General features: G+C 44.8%; 1 protein-coding gene across 2 annotated transcripts in view; it reads left to right on the forward strand.

Moving 5' to 3' along the window:
* Positions 1-15,557, forward strand: part of jarid2b (jumonji and AT-rich interaction domain containing 2b) — a 107,811-nt gene that overhangs the window by 79,810 nt on the left and 12,444 nt on the right. Inside the window, exons 5-8 of one of the 2 annotated variants that reach the window (XM_065470823.1) lie at positions 2,876-3,088; positions 5,966-6,210; positions 11,300-12,752; positions 14,923-15,527. In XM_065470823.1, coding sequence (XP_065326895.1) covers positions 2,876-3,088; positions 5,966-6,210; positions 11,300-12,752; positions 14,923-15,527 — 2,516 coding nt within the window. The remainder of the gene's footprint in view (positions 1-2,875; positions 3,089-5,965; positions 6,211-11,299; positions 12,753-14,922; positions 15,528-15,557) is intronic. The other variant, XM_065470824.1, reaches the window with a different exon arrangement.

The raw sequence follows: 15,557 nt of genomic DNA on the forward strand, positions 1-15,557 counted from the left end.
CCATCTACTGTCATGGTTTTGGTCTGCATTTCAGCCAGTGATGTTGGGGGTCTTGTCAAAACTGATGGAATTCTGAACACAGAAAAGTGCCATCAGATTTTGATCCACCATGCAATACCATCTGCAAAGCGTTTGATTGGTAACGGCTTCATTTATCAGCGTGACATTGATAGAAACACTATCAGTCATGGATTGGCCTCCCCAGAGCCTGAACCTCACTGTTATTGAAGCAGTGTGGGATCAGAATAGACTTAAAGGCAGCCAACATTCAAAGAAGAGCTTTGAATGTCCTTGATCCTGGAGAACTATTCCTGAAGACTACTTCAGGAAATTACAAGAAAGCTTAAATTATTATACATTATTGCACCTTTTTCACCTTTTCCCTCTCAAAATATAGAGAAATGAAGGATGGTTCAAGTCTTTTGCACAGTACTCTACATATCACCAACACACGATTGCATTACTGTCACTCACTAAAATATTTTATCCGGCCTTTTAACACTTTATGAATTACAAGTGTAATTTTCCTGCTAAATTATAGCTTGTCCAGAAAGTATAACACCTAATTCATCCACTGAATGTATTACATTCATAAGATGTAAAATGGTCTTACATATATTAAATATATTCTCGAAAAACAAGTGAGCTAATTAAATAATGTGCTTGGATAAATTTAGATCCACTATGTAAATTTAAGTAGGCCCACAGTTTAAGGCAGGCTATTTGAATTCAGCCTATTTTTCAGAGGATTACGATTATTTTAATTGGTGTATAATCACACATTACTGTTCATTAATTGCCCGTTAAACATTGAAACCCCTGAAAAGGGTAATAAACCCACAGTGGTCGCTCATGCTATGTAATCGATTTAGTCATAAACGACCAACAACTTTGTAAAAATCCATGGTTTCCTGATCGCAGCCAGATTTAATTAAAGCTATGAGAATGTGGCATGATCACACATTTCCATTAAGCACAAATCGACAATCGCAACCGTGTAGTTTTAGAATTACATTATTATTATTACATTATTATCCTAATTGTATAAGTTAAAAAAAAATGTTAAGTGTGCCCAAGGTCACTCATGCATGTTGCATACACAAGCGTTTTGCACACGGGAGGGGTCGGTTTCCTTCACTTATTTCTCAGGGGTTTATTACAATAAACAATGGGCTGTTTATTGTCCGCACTGGGATTCAGAGTTATATTTGATCTGTAGTATTGGTGAGTACCGATTTTTACAGTCCATGCAGTGAGAGTCCTCGGGAGAAAATCATTTGTTTCTTGCAAAAATCCAACCTTCCAGCGAAAGCCGATAAGATGCTTTAGCATTCAGTTTCTTTAGCTCGATTTCTCACCTCTGCCACCATGTCCTCGTGTTGTTGTTCTTAAACTCAATCCCATCTTCAGAACGAAAATTTAAATGCACCAAGTGATGTGGTGATATGCCGGGACGACAGACGGATTGAGTGGCTCACCCAAACATGCCTGCCGAGGGTACCTGCAGCGATAGGTGGAAAACTCATAGTCTATTACTCATTTTTAGATTTTTGTATTTGTGGCCCAGCTGTTTTCTTTTCTTTTTCTGGAATCCGTTCGAGGCATTGAGCGATTTCCTACTGCGCCTCTGTATTCGTAGACATCGCTGCCGTTGCGCTCTGCATGCTTCCCTTCCCATTCTTTATTCCTGCATGTGCATGACCGGCCCAGCTGTTTTTGCACGCTGATTTACGAGTACAACATTATGAGATTTAACAACATAGCTTTGGGCTTTATGACCTTTTTGTGAGAGCGATTGTATGTCTGCATCGAGCTAACGGAGGTAACTTTATAGGCAACCCACTGCCAAACACCATACCGAGTTAGATTTCTCAGATGTCAATGAAAGTGATTGAGTGTGACAGGAAAAGGAAAAAGAAAAAGAGAAAGTTGGTTTTCTTCTCCAGTAGAGTTGGAGATTGACAGTAATCCTGTTTGGAAGAGTGAAAGCGACAGATTTGGGATTAGTTCAGCAGCTAGAGAGAGAGCGAGGGAGCAGCGCTTTGTAGAAGAGTTACTTTAGAAACCAGAGTTAGATATGTACATTATATATTTCTCAATAAAACTGTCACCATCAAGAGCCTCTGTGGAAAGACGGCTTGTTGCATACTTGCAGCGCTTCCAGCTATCAATAAAATAGTTGCTAGTCATCTCTCTCCCTCTCCCTTAGCACCGCGTGACAGTGCATGAATACATTGCTACTGATATTGCTAGAACCACAGCGGCTATTGTCAAACTCTTTGGCCCAGTGAGAAGTTTACAAGACAATGGTCAGCTAACCCACTGACAATGACGGTTCTATAAATGAAGCTGATGATATAATATCTAATGAACTATTGGGAACATACCCGGGTGGGGGGGGGGGGGTGTATATGATATATGTATATATCCTGTCATTCTGTCATCATTCTGACATTGTGCTATACATTTCCTTAATTGTCTTTGTGCATTTCTCCACTTGACTGTCGGCAACAATGGCACTGCTGTGTGCAGAGCGGTTTACAAAGCATCAATAGGCCACCAACTGGGATAATAACAGATGAAAAGCCCCATTATTCTTCAACCCCTGAGCAACTTCTATTTTTGCAATAATATTTCACCACTTACGTGCTGATGTTGATTCCCTTTATAACGTCTGAGATTAAAATGCACCTGGGGCTCCCTAATGCGTATTGTGTTGAAGTAGGACAGCAGACTGGCAATAGACTAAACTTCCAGTTGAGAGGTGTGGGTTTTTTTTTTTTTTTTTGTTGTTGTTGTTTTTTTCAAAATTAATTTTAAGTTGTAATTATTTCCTTGCTCCTTCCCCTACTAACCACCTCCTCTCTGCACTCAGGTTCTTCTGCCTTGCCCAGTAATATGGCCTACTTCGGAAGCTCCCAGGAGGAGGAGGACCTGGAGGAAGACGACGAAGAGGAGGAGGAGGAGGTGAGGAACGGAGGTGGCGTACACTCTGCGGGAAGCAGCAGCCAAGCCTCGGCCTCTTCCTCCTGCCACTCGACACCCCGCAAGGGCAAGCTTCCCGCCAGGCAGCCGCTTAATGGGCACGGTAAGGACGGCGTCAGAGTTCGGAACGAAGCACGCCATTTATTTTTTCTATTACCAAAAGCGCATCTCCCGTCTTCACACGCTAAACGAAGGGGGAATGTTTTCTGTCGGTGTAACGTGCCTCGGAGACCCCGGTGAGAGGAGTTAATGGAGGAGAGAACGCAGAAAAATAAAAGTGGTGCTACGAGATGCAACTGAGGGAAGAGGAGGAAAAGATGGGGCACTCCAGGGTAGGGATGGGTTTAATATGTACGGAGAAATGGAAAGCATGGAAAAGCATCGAGTTAATGTAGGAGCACAGAATGAGTCGTGTGACAAAAAGCCTGATTTTTACAGTTCATGTCAGAGTATGTTTGTGTGCGTCCCTCTGCCCATGTGCGCATGTGAGCGATTTCCTAAGCACTGCTGTTTTGAACTGCAGAGGAGGAGGGGGAGGCGCAGTCACATGGGGATAGTGGAGCGGCGCATCAACTCTTTCCACCCCAATTAACACTTAGCTTACTAAGCCCTAACAAGGTGTTTATGCACACACTGCAACAGCTGGCCAGGGCCCTTGATACACATACGCAGCACAGTTACAGCATGCCCCTTGGGGCAAATAGACATTTGGATGAATACACATACAGAGTTGTGCAAAATGCTGCAGAAATGTTACATAGAAATCTGCAAATTAACAAGTGGCTTTCTTATATGTTTTTTCCAATAGGAGTTAAATTTGGGTTTTAGCAAACTGAAACAAAGCATGACACAATTTCAGCAGTCTGGTTATAAATAGACTTGCAGCACAGCAGAGCAGATTTAAAAGAATCCAGAATATTTCTACTGTCCCTGTTACTTTATTTGGTTTTTAACGTATCTTCTGACCCCCATTCTTTTTCACATCAATCTTGTCCTTTTATTTATTTTATTTTCCCCCTACAAACCATTAGTGTCATATACTTTTCAGATATAAAATCCCCATAAAGGGCCATGGTATGTAGTTTCACATGTCCACCATCCCTGACTTTCACTCCCTTCTAAGTCTGTAAAATTACCCCCCCCCCACACACACACACACACACACACACACACACACACAAAACCCGGTCATCCTCTCAAGTGGAATGTGAAAGAGGAGAGAGACTACGGGAGACTGGTAGGATTAAAAGAAAGAGGGAGAGAGAGGTTCGTTGATTTGCTAAACGTTAAACTCTCGCTGCCTTTGTCTCACTCGCTCCCGAGCACTGCCGGCCCCCGGCGTTCTCCTATCTACGTGTACTTCCCCCTCATCCTTTTAAAAAAAAACCCCATCTGTAGCTGCAGTTTTAAACATAAACTATAGCGTGTATGCTACGCATGTGTATAAGTAGCACACACGGTGGGGTAGTGTAACCTGTTTGAACAAACCCAGGCTTGTTCTGTGCAGGAGGACAGCTTATTCTGCTTTCTTATCTCATATACAAACACTGTTTGCAAAGCACCTCGGCGCCTTCACTGTGATATGCTAAATAAATAGATAAGGGGTAAATCAGTAGATATACTTTGCAAGGGGACGCTCTGGGAGAGGGGGGTTAAGGACACTGCAACGGGCATTTAGTGTACACAAGTAGGTGTGTGCATGCAGTCAACGACGACCTGGTCGCTGCTTTGGTTAAGAGTGTTTAGCTCGTGGAGGAAAAAAAAACACATGCTCACACCTCGGTACATTTTGTGGTATTAAGATTTGTGTCAAACGTGACACTTTAATATGCAGCTTGGGCCAATCTCCAGCAGGAGGACAGTTACATGGGCTCTCACAGGGAGGCGGGGGTGAGGGAAATGGGAAAATAGAAATGGCGACGCAGAGAGAGGTTTTATTCTGGGAGGTAGAGACAGGAAAGGCCTGAGATTGTAGGCCATTCATCAGGGCGCCATCCCTTCATTTCTGTCTCCCTCTCTCTCTCTGGGCCATGTGCCATGTTGACATAGCTAAATTAAACAGCTTTTATTGGGCTCCGTTTCTTGCTTAGCTCACTTCTCAAAATGTCAGAATTTCTCCCATTTTTCATCGAACCACACATGCAATGCAACAAGCATGCACACGCTCGCACACATCAACACGCACTGCTGCTAAAATAAACAAAAAAAACAAAAAAACATAACATCCACGTACCAACTAACAATGATGCACCTTTCAGAATAAACTCATACTGTGCTGTGTGCGTGTTGGCGCTGCAGCTGATTTTAAGACTCTGTAAAACTTTAAAATTGAGCCTCATAAAAGCTGAAGAGAGAGCCATTCAATGTATGTTAATTGCCGCTCTCCTGTTGGGCTCGCTTAGCATCATCTCGGGGGTGGAAATGGGGGGGGGGGGGGGGGGGGGGGGGGTTTATGTAGTCGAAGTCTATTTTGAACAGATTCATTGACACGTAGCACAAAGGTGTTTTCATGCCCACCTTAAATCATGCATATTTCACTGATTGGGGCGTATATGTTTGCCAAAAGCCTGTCACCTCAAATGTTTGTGTAGAATTTTCTATGTGGTCGTTGTGGTTTGGCCCCAAATGGGTAAAACCCATTCTGCTTTTTGGCACAGGCAGATGTTAACCTGAAAAGCATACTATATGTCCTATACATATATATATGAAGTATGTACTTTTGGAAATTTCCAGTCTCTGCAGTAGCTTAATTATTTAATTTGTTTGTTTGCTTTTGGCTTCTGCAGACTAGAAACTTCTACTCCAGAATCTGGAAAGCACAGAACTGTTTCTTCTCTCTCACTCTGATTTTCTTTGAAGCACATGAAAACATAGATGTTGGCAGGCAGCAATTTTTTTTTTTTTAATTATTATTAAGAATTGCAAAAGCAAAACACCTGATCCTCGTATTTCATCTTTGTCCCTTCCTCCCTTCTTCCAGTTTTTCACAGCCACAGTAAAGCGGGGACCAGGGAGAGTCCGAGGCCCAAGGGCGGCGCTCACGGCAGGGATGCGCCTGCCCCGCCGCTGCCACCCCCTCCACCTCCACCTCCGCCCCTCCTGAGAGAACGCAGCGAGCGGGCAGAGGCGCGGGAGCACGCAAGGGAGCTGCAGGCCATGGCCAACAGTCGAGGTTCAGCCAACGGGCTGCCACTGAGGAGAACTTCAGAGGACCTGCGCAAGCAGGTAGTGTGTGGCCAGAAGTGCCCAGCGCTGGTCTTTCAGTATCATGTCAGAGCTGTGATAGGCTGAAAGGAGATGGAAAAGGGTGAAAACAGTTCCAGAGATTCCCAGCAATTGTCTGGGAAATGTGACATTAGCATTGTGGAAAATCACTCACCATTCTTCTTTTTATTTACCCATCTTCCATCTTTTTTAAATCTTCCTCTCTGTGGTTTCTCCTAACTGCTCCTGTGTCGTGCTTGTCTACCTTCTGATGTATTGTGGAGTATTTGCAGTGCTTTCTTTACACTACCTCCTTCCTACTTTGCTCTTTTCTTACAGATCTTATTATTTCTCCCACTTTTAATTCCTCCTCTGCTCCTCTCCTCCTCTCTTCTCATCTCTTTGCCTCCCTTCTCCTCCATCCATTGTGTCTGGGAGAGTAATGATTGTGTTTTGGCCTGCTGCGACTGCAGCTATATTTAGTAGTGCTGGCTAGGGGCTGTGAAATCCTGCCTGCCTCTCCATGGCACTTAGCAGGTTTCAAGAAACCCCACAAAGTGAAAGAGGGAAAAGCAGGAAAAGGGGAGGCTGGAGATGGCTTCAGCTTCATAAGTGCCATTCCTCTGGCCACGCTGGCTAATTAAAGGCAGGTGACTGCTGAGGCTCCGCATTCGATCGGCTTTCCTCTTTCGCTCCTGCTTCGTCTTTAACCCGCCATATTTGAAATGCCAGCCTTTATTTCGTGGTGGTGTTTTCTTGTTGTTGCACCGTGCTGCTGCTGGTGTAAACACAGACATGTGCTTCAGGTTTTTAAAGTGGCTGGAATTGTCCAGCAAACCCAACAAGGAATTTCAATGAGAGTGACTGCCTGCCAAGACAAACTTCAGCCTTACTTACCCACCGGCCTTTGTTCTGCTGTTCTTCCTCTACTCTCTCCCTCGCTCCGTTTCGCACACTGCTGGCACCCGGTGTTATTCTTTTGCCTTCTATCGCACGGTGTGTTTTGGTTTTCCTCATCATGTTCTCTCATTCAGCAATCCTCACTGTCTTCTTCTTTTTTCTTCTTCTTTTTTTTTTTTTAACCAATCTTCATGCTCCACTCTCTCTCTCTCTTCTCCTGTGTCAGACAGACAGATTTTTCCCTTGACAACATGGCTCCAATCATTTGGAAGGATTAGTTTTGTTTTTTTCTTTTTCGCTCTCCCTCCAATTATCATGAACAAGTTGTGTGTTAACCATGTGTGTTCAAGACACACACAAATTTAGACACATTACCAACAGTGACAGTTCAGGCTAAGCCATAGAAAAGGTTAAGTGATTTTGTAGCAGTAAAACAAACTCTGTGGTTGTGTGTATTTAATCTAAAAAAAGTGCTAAAACATAATCATAATCCAATTCATGGTCATTCTCACTAATTTAATAGCAGCTTGTATACACAGTTTAAAAAAAGAATATGATTTGATCCATTTTAATAAAAAAAAAAAGCAGCAGGACTGACTGCATTGTTTGGAAGAAGACTCTTATTTAGTTTCTCCGCAGTCTTCAATTAACCTCCCTGAAGGCACCAACTACTGCGAGCCACACTGTGCAGCATGGATAATAAACTTGGGTAGGGCATCGAGTTTGATGAATGCAATTTGCAATTCTGAATACTGAATATGGTCATTCCTCCACTATTTATTTAAATGCCCGTGTTGCATTAATCAGGGCATCCTTTCAAGCAAGCTCCTATGAGCCGGTTAGTAAACTGTGTACGTTGTTGGTGCTGGGCTATTGTGACCTTTCTTCAACTGCTTAAAAATCAGCCTGCCCAGCCTGGATTGCGTTGCTTTGCAAGTGAGAGGAAATTGAAGACTTAAATCAGATTTATGCCTCACTTTTAAGGTGTTCTGGTTGTTGCATCATAAATCACTCCAGCAAAGGAGACCGTTTAGAGTTCAGAATAGGATTTAAACCACCAGTTGTCATTGCATCACAGGAACATTTGATGGATACGTTTGTACGCTGCGTATCAGACGTTCAGCACTGTCTTTATTTTGAACAGCCATAAACATCAGAAAACACACAAGATGACCAAATCTCTGTATCATCCAAATGCACACACACACACATTTTTACGGAATAACTAGAACACACCGAATTACAAAAAAAATAAGTAATTCTGTGCCTGTCAAACACAATAATCTTGCATGTAGGGCTGGATTTTCTGCCTTCCCCTGCGTCTCTTTCTTTTCCTTTCTTTTGTGAGTCAGCAAAGCTTTGAAAGGGTTAAACTTTCTGCTGTCTTATTCTATCCTCTGGCTGGCCTCCTCTCGCTGTCTGTCTCCCACCCCACCCCCGCCTCCTCGCCTTCTCAGGGCCTGCTCCTGCAGATATTGTGTGTTAAAAATCTTCCTGGCAGGCCTCAGCTGGGCTATAGCAACACATGATGTCATCTAGACCCACCTCCTTTCCCCCTCCCTCTCCTTCCCGCTCACGTGCGAATGAACAGTCTCCGGCTGCCTGCCTCTGTCTGTGTGCTCTATTTTTTTTTCCTTTTGGCTCTTTATTGTCTCTCTTATTCTGTTCGTCGTTCTTTTCATTTCTCGCTGCCAGTCGCTATTAGAAGTGAACCTTTCTTTCTTTCGTTCTTTCATATTCTACCTCATCATCACTCTTGCCTTCCTCCTTTTCCACCACACCAAATAAAAAGTGAGGGAGACCTGCTGAGAGCCCCCCCTTCCCCTTTTTAATCGAGGCGGTCCTCTGAGCCCTCTTGTGGCAGGAAGGTGTCATGACAGTTTTGTTGTCTCTGACATTGTCAGCAAAAGTTGCTGATTAGATATGACAAATATTTCCCATATTTATCCTGCAGCTTTATGACAGACAGCTGTTTAGGCATCGTTGTTGCCCTAAATAACCTGTTGCCTGAAACTTTTCTTATATATGGATATATTCTTTTTAGTAGTCAAGTTTTGGAGTCGTAGGAGTTCTTACATTTTTTTGTCACTGTTTATCTCATGAAAACAGCGTTTTAGCCGGCAGACTTACTTTACCTGCTCCTGTCCCTGCTCAATCTGCATTTACTCCTCCCTCTGCCTTGTCACCCTGTTTTATTTTTGGGGTTCTTTTCCCTCCATTGTGAGAAGAAGCGTTTGTGTATGTAGGGAGACGGGGGGAGTGATTGACGGAGGCAGGGTTAGGTTTCAGTTCCCCCTTATCTTTTAATGGCCTGGTCTTTGTGTCGGCCCCCCGCCACCTGAGGCGAACACAATACAATCCATACACACACACACACACATACACACGTGACACGAGAGCCCTTCAAAGGCGAACCTGTCAATGGACCGGCTGTCACCTCCCTCCTGTGGCGCCCCGGCTGTGATTGATAACTCCATCCTCTCCCATCCTCCCTCCCTCCTTGTTCATGTGGTCCACCTCCAGCTAGTCCAAACAGACAGACGCAGCAGAATGACAGCAATAAAATACAGACGCATTTTGTTTTTCATGTTTTCTAATGAAAAGCAGGGCTCTGTCATGTGTTGTGTACAAATCTCCCTAGCCGTGCTTTGAATGCATGACTTTGAAACATGAGAAGAAAGACATACAATAAAATCATGTTGGCTTGTATTTGAAGGAGCTTTCACTGGTATAACTACAGAGCCGTGATCTCTACTTTACCATTTCATACAAGCAAACAGGGATCTTTAACTCTTAAGATCTTAAGATTTCTTATCATTCTCACGTATAGGCTAACCAAAAAGAATGTAAAAGTAGAGCCCTGACAGATATTAGCTATTTGCCAATAGATATTGGTATCGGTACTAAAATAAAATGTCTATACTTTGGCCTACAGTGCAAGGGATGTTTTACTCCACAGACACCTCTAGCAGCTTTTAAGGTGGGATGAGAGGGGATAATGTTCTGAAATATGTATACAAATGAAATACCTTTGGGGAAAAAAAAAAGAGACAGGCAGGAAATAAAGCTATGAAGAGAAATGTGAGCGAAAGCTGGACAAATAATGGGCACATCAGAAAGAGCCACGCTCTAATGGGAAAATAGACAAAAAAACAGAACACAGTTTAACGTGTGCTGAGGCAGCTGTAGAGCTCTTTGAACTGAGGGAGAGGGTGGCCATGTTTCTTCCCACAGCTGCATCCCAGTATGCTAGCGGTGGAACTAGACACCACTGTACCAAACCTCAGATCTACAGCTGGGGGTTTAAAGACTTAAACACACATGTGCTCAATATACACTCACTTGCTTCTCCATATTTCTCCATCATGCACATTAAAACACCTTTAGACATTACCCCCAAAAATGAAGTCTGGCATTTAAAGAAAAGCGATAGCCAAATAAAAGGCTATTTTTATACGTCCTGATGGGATTTTATTCCATCCCAGTGACCCCACCTTCTACCTCATACTGTCCAGCCATCTGCTAGCAGAAATCAAGGAGCCATCCCTGCTTTCCATTTCATCTCGCTCTCTCTCGCTCTCTCTCTCCTCGCTCTAAACTGTTGTTTATCTCAGGATGTAGTGGCTTTGGTTTTGGTTTGCACATATCCTTTGCTAAATCTCAGTCGTTGTGCTGAGAGCAGTCTACAAAAGTGCAGCGGATTTTAAAAGTATAGTAATCTAGACAGTTGATTGGCTCCCTAATGAATAGCGACGGTTTCCGCAAATAGCTTTGGTCTGACCAGCCAAATGTTTTACTGCACAGCTAGCATCTGAATGTTTGGCCTCTTCATAGCATGGAGTGTGGGTGCGCCCACGCCCCTGCATGTGTTGGCTTGTACTTTCTGATAATTTTATTTTCTCTGTGCGTGTGTGCGTGCGTGTGTGCGTGTGTGTGTGTGTGTGTGTGTGCGCGCATGCGCGCGCGCGCATTTTGGGAAAATCATTTATACTATGTTGGCTGTAATAGTGTTTTTAACAATGAAAGGAATCTGACCTGACAACAGCAGTTCTGTTCTGTTTAAACTCGGTCAGCATGCCACCCACTTTTGTTTCTTACAATGAGTCCTTTTTCTAAAACAGACATAGTCACGTGGCTGTTGTAAGATTGGTCACTCTATGGCATCTAACATGTCTCAATTGTCTCTCCCTGCTTCTTCTGTGCATCTCAGGTCTCTAAAGTAAACGGGCTGACACGGGCGGGCTCGGCACAAGCCGTCAACGGTGCCAAAAAGAGCCGCGACTTCCGACTGCCCTCCAAAACTGTGAAGAAGTACACAGCCACCGTGTCCAAGGGCCACGTCACCTACACCAAAGCCAAACAGAAAGAACTGGGCAAGAAAACCAAACTCAGCAGCAGCAACAAACACAACAGCGCCGCCTCGGCACCATCGTCAGCGAACAATCACAATCAGCACAGCCAGCCAGCAGCCAGCAATGGGCTGGCCAACTCAGGAAAAGCAGCGGCACCAGCCCACCACAGCAATGCAAAAACCCGCAAACAGGTGCTACTATCCAATGGGCTGCACAATGTGGCTGCCGGCGGCCGTCCCAACGGCAGGCTAAATGGGCAGCGGCACAATACCCTGGCCAAGGAGGATGCGCAGAAACCGTGCCAGCAGGGCCAGGGGGAGTGCCATGGTCGAGAAGGACTGCGGAACTCCAAGCGGCGTCTGGAGGTGCTGCTCAACTCGGTGGGGACGGGGGTGGTTGAGCACAAAGCCAAAACACATGGCACTGAGGCCAAGAAGGCCAAGCTCCAATCCACTCCTTTGGAGACCCGCAGCAGCAGCAAGAAGGTGGCCAATCAAGAGAAAGCTACCACGCAAAACACCTCGTCTACCACTCCAATTTCTAATGGACACGAATCAGAAACATCCCCTTCTCCTAAACAAACTCAACCTGTTACCCCACCTCCATCTTCTACTCTCCCTCCTCAACAAACCCTGCCTCCTTCTACACCAGCAGCCAACGTGGAGCCGGTGAACCAGCGACCTAAGCGGGCATCGGCTGGCAAGCTGATGTTGATACGACAAGCACAGCAGCAGCAGAGCAGGTCTCATGGTCGGAGTGCCTCCTCCCCCTCATTAGGCCAGAATCACTCACCGAACCCCAGTCACGTCAGCACTACCTCAGACCCCCAACAAACCTCTGTGTCCTCCTCCACCTCTTCTCCTCTTACTTCCACCAACAGCCCTGGACAGCTCAAACCGGCAGCATTGCGGGCTGTTGACCGTGACAAGGAGTGGGAGCGTGAGAAAGAGCTGACGCGTCAGAAGGAACGCGACCAAGAGAAGGAGTGGGAGCGCCACCGGAGTAAGCCGGAGGGCTGGGCAGCCCTGGGTGAAGTCCCCATTTTCCGGCCGGCTCCAAGGGAGTTTCAGGACCCCCTGGTGTACTTGGATGCAGTGAGGGAACAGGCCGAGGTGGCTGGCATGTGCCGTGTGGCGCCACCACCAGACTGGCGACCAGAGTGTAAGCTGAGCGAGGAGATGCGTTTTGTTACACAGGTGCAGAGAGTCCACATGCTGGGCCGGCGCTGGGGCCCCAATGTGCAGCGGCTGGCTTGCATCCGCAAGCACCTTAAATCTCAGGGCATTACCATGGATGAGCCACCTGTCATTGGTAAGTGAACACGCACATGTGTATGTGAATGTACAGTAGCAGTACTGTATGCAAGGGTGTTAAGTGTAAGATGCTGTGTTGTTTGTTTGGAGTTGACTTTTTTTTCTTTAGGGATGTTAAAGCTCTGCAAAATTGCAAGCTGCACCTGAATCGTCTAAAATGCTTAGTTGGCTGACCAGGCATTTTAATTTTTTTTTAAAACCCTTGTTTGCAACACATTTGCAAAGATGCCAGCTTAGCATGCCCACAAACAAGGAGCAGCTGCCTCAAAAAGTCTCGACCATGATGACGCCACGTTTTTTTTTTTTTTGTTGTTGTTTTTTTCTGGCACAACTGAACATAAAAGTCAGAAGAGCTGAAGATCCAGTGAATTGTTGTTGTTTCTGGTCACACAGTGTTCTCATATTGCTGAGGGGGGAACTCAGAATTGCTGATTCTTTGTGTAAGCATGAAAAATAAATGCTGTGCTGTGGTGGACTGACATAGTTTGTGCCATTTAGAATCATACGCTGATTTCTGTTGCTGACATTTATACCTTTGCACAGAGTATCTGCATTACTGAATTCAAGCACTGTTCATTCATTTCATTGTCAAATTGCCTGCTGACCAATAAGAACGGACTTGATTTTTCAGAAGGCCATTAAAGAAACACGAGATATGTTTCAGAGGGAGAAATGAGTGCAACAGCAATGTTATAGCATGAGGGAATGTGATGTGATTTTTTTTATTTATTTTTTCTATATGAAAGAATGTAAAGCTGTTCTATCATACTCCCAAATGTATTTATGAAACTGTAAATGAGCATACTGTGAGCATATAAAGTATTTGCAGAATTGTTTGAGTGATGAGCAATAGGCCACAGGTTTCTTCCTGCACACTGTCACGTAGAACCAGAGCTTACTTTCTAAGAGTGATTATTAGCAAACAAGTAAACAGACATAAACACAAGCACACTCAACCCAGTCAAAACATGGCTATCCACATCCCTCAATAAACAATTTCTTTATAGGAAAAAATGTGCAAGTACAGGAAACAAAATAGCAACATTTGCTCAGTACTTTATTGACGCACACACAGAGTATGGTTTATGTCACAGAACTCTCCTAATTCAATTTCTCCTGGGTCCTGGTCATTCACATGTTGCTGTTTATGGTGATAAGTACAACAAAGAAGATGATTTACAATCACAAAAACTGCATTTTTGCACCCTCTGTATTCTGCAGTTTAACTGTGGTTTGGCCTCCTTTGCTCTATAAAACTGTTTACTGTGACACTTATGTACTACTTATTGTTTCCGTTGATATCACTGGTTCTCTGAGAGCTTCAGCAGTATTCGGCCTGATTTTTATCTCGCCGTTTTATAGATGACAGCAACAATGTGGAACATCTCAGAAAGGAGCCTGGCGGCCAATGAAAACAATATTTCTCTCAGATTGCTCAGTCACCTTCCATTTCTCATGATGACATAAGCGTTTTATGAGCATTTAAACAGCCTCGGGTCGGGATGGAAATCCAATGTGTGAGCTTTGTGCATGTGCAAATTCTCATGTGTGCAAACAAGTGGCTGTTTAGTTTTGCCCTGGTTGAATTTGTGCAGTCTCTTGTGCTGTGTGTAGCTTTTATATACAGCTGAATACAGATTAGAGCCAGGGCTAGAGTGAGGGCTGTTGGTTTGCGGCTGTTGGCCAGAGAAACCTGGCAGCCAACGGTCCACAGCGCAGCCAGCCAGGGTACCCTGGTTTCAAATGACTTCTTTTACTGTCCCCAGCAGATCAGTTCTACATTAACAGTAATTTGTGTCTGTGTTTGGCACAATGAAGGTTCAGATCAGTTTTGAAAGGTGGATTGGCTGTTTCAAATAAAATGAACTGGGCAGGAGGGAACGGCGTGTTTAGCCAAAGGAGCAGATGGCCCAAGATGGCATTCTTTTAGATTAGCTTGATTTCTGCGACTTTTTTAAAAAAGCGGAGTTTATATTAGTGAAAACTGAAAACTTCTTTATGTACACGACATTATTTTATGAGTCAAAATTGTTATTTTATATCACTTTTTCATGTTAGCCTATGAAACAAATGTTCTGTTGAACGCACTCCGAAACCACCACTTGCTGCTGGTTTTGTAAGTGCTGCTCATGTTCTCCACTTACTGAACCTTGTTCTGCTCCATGCAGGTGGCTGCGAAGTGGACCTGTCTCGTTTTTTCCAGCTCATCAATGACATGGGCGGCATGCAGCAGGTGATGGACCTGAAGAAGTGGACCAAGCTCGCCGACCTCCTGCGCATCCCCAAGTCTGCACAGGATCGGCTGGCCAAGCTGCAGGAGGCTTACCTGCAGTACATCTTGTCCTACGACTCACTCGGTGCTGAGGAGCGCTTGCGGCTGCAGACTGATGTGCTGCAGGAGAAAAAGGACCTGGAGTCTCGCCGCGGCCCTCTGGAGGGTCTCGCAGATTCTTCAGCGCCTGGCGCTTTCTCTCTGCCGCGCTACGAGCCCAAAAACGGGCTCGTGGGCGGCATAGTGGGAGGGGCAACAGGAAACCACCGCACCAATGGAGTGTATCACCATCTGAAGGAACTGGAGGCTCAGGTCAAAGCGGGCCGGCGCCGGCTCTTCGCTCAGGAAAAACAAGGCAAAGAGGACAGGCAGCATGCGGAAGAGCAGGAGGTGGAGGACAGGGGTGTTCTCAGTGACCAGCACAAATGTATTTACAAGGTGAGGATGAAGACGACACTTGCTGTTTATGGCACACATTTGAAGCATACAGACAAGAGGCACGTAAGTTTACCTTTTGTTATTGCTTATGCA

Source organism: Pelmatolapia mariae, linkage group LG22 (assembly GCF_036321145.2).
Source record: "Pelmatolapia mariae isolate MD_Pm_ZW linkage group LG22, Pm_UMD_F_2, whole genome shotgun sequence".
NCBI lineage: Eukaryota > Metazoa > Chordata > Actinopteri > Cichliformes > Cichlidae > Pelmatolapia > Pelmatolapia mariae.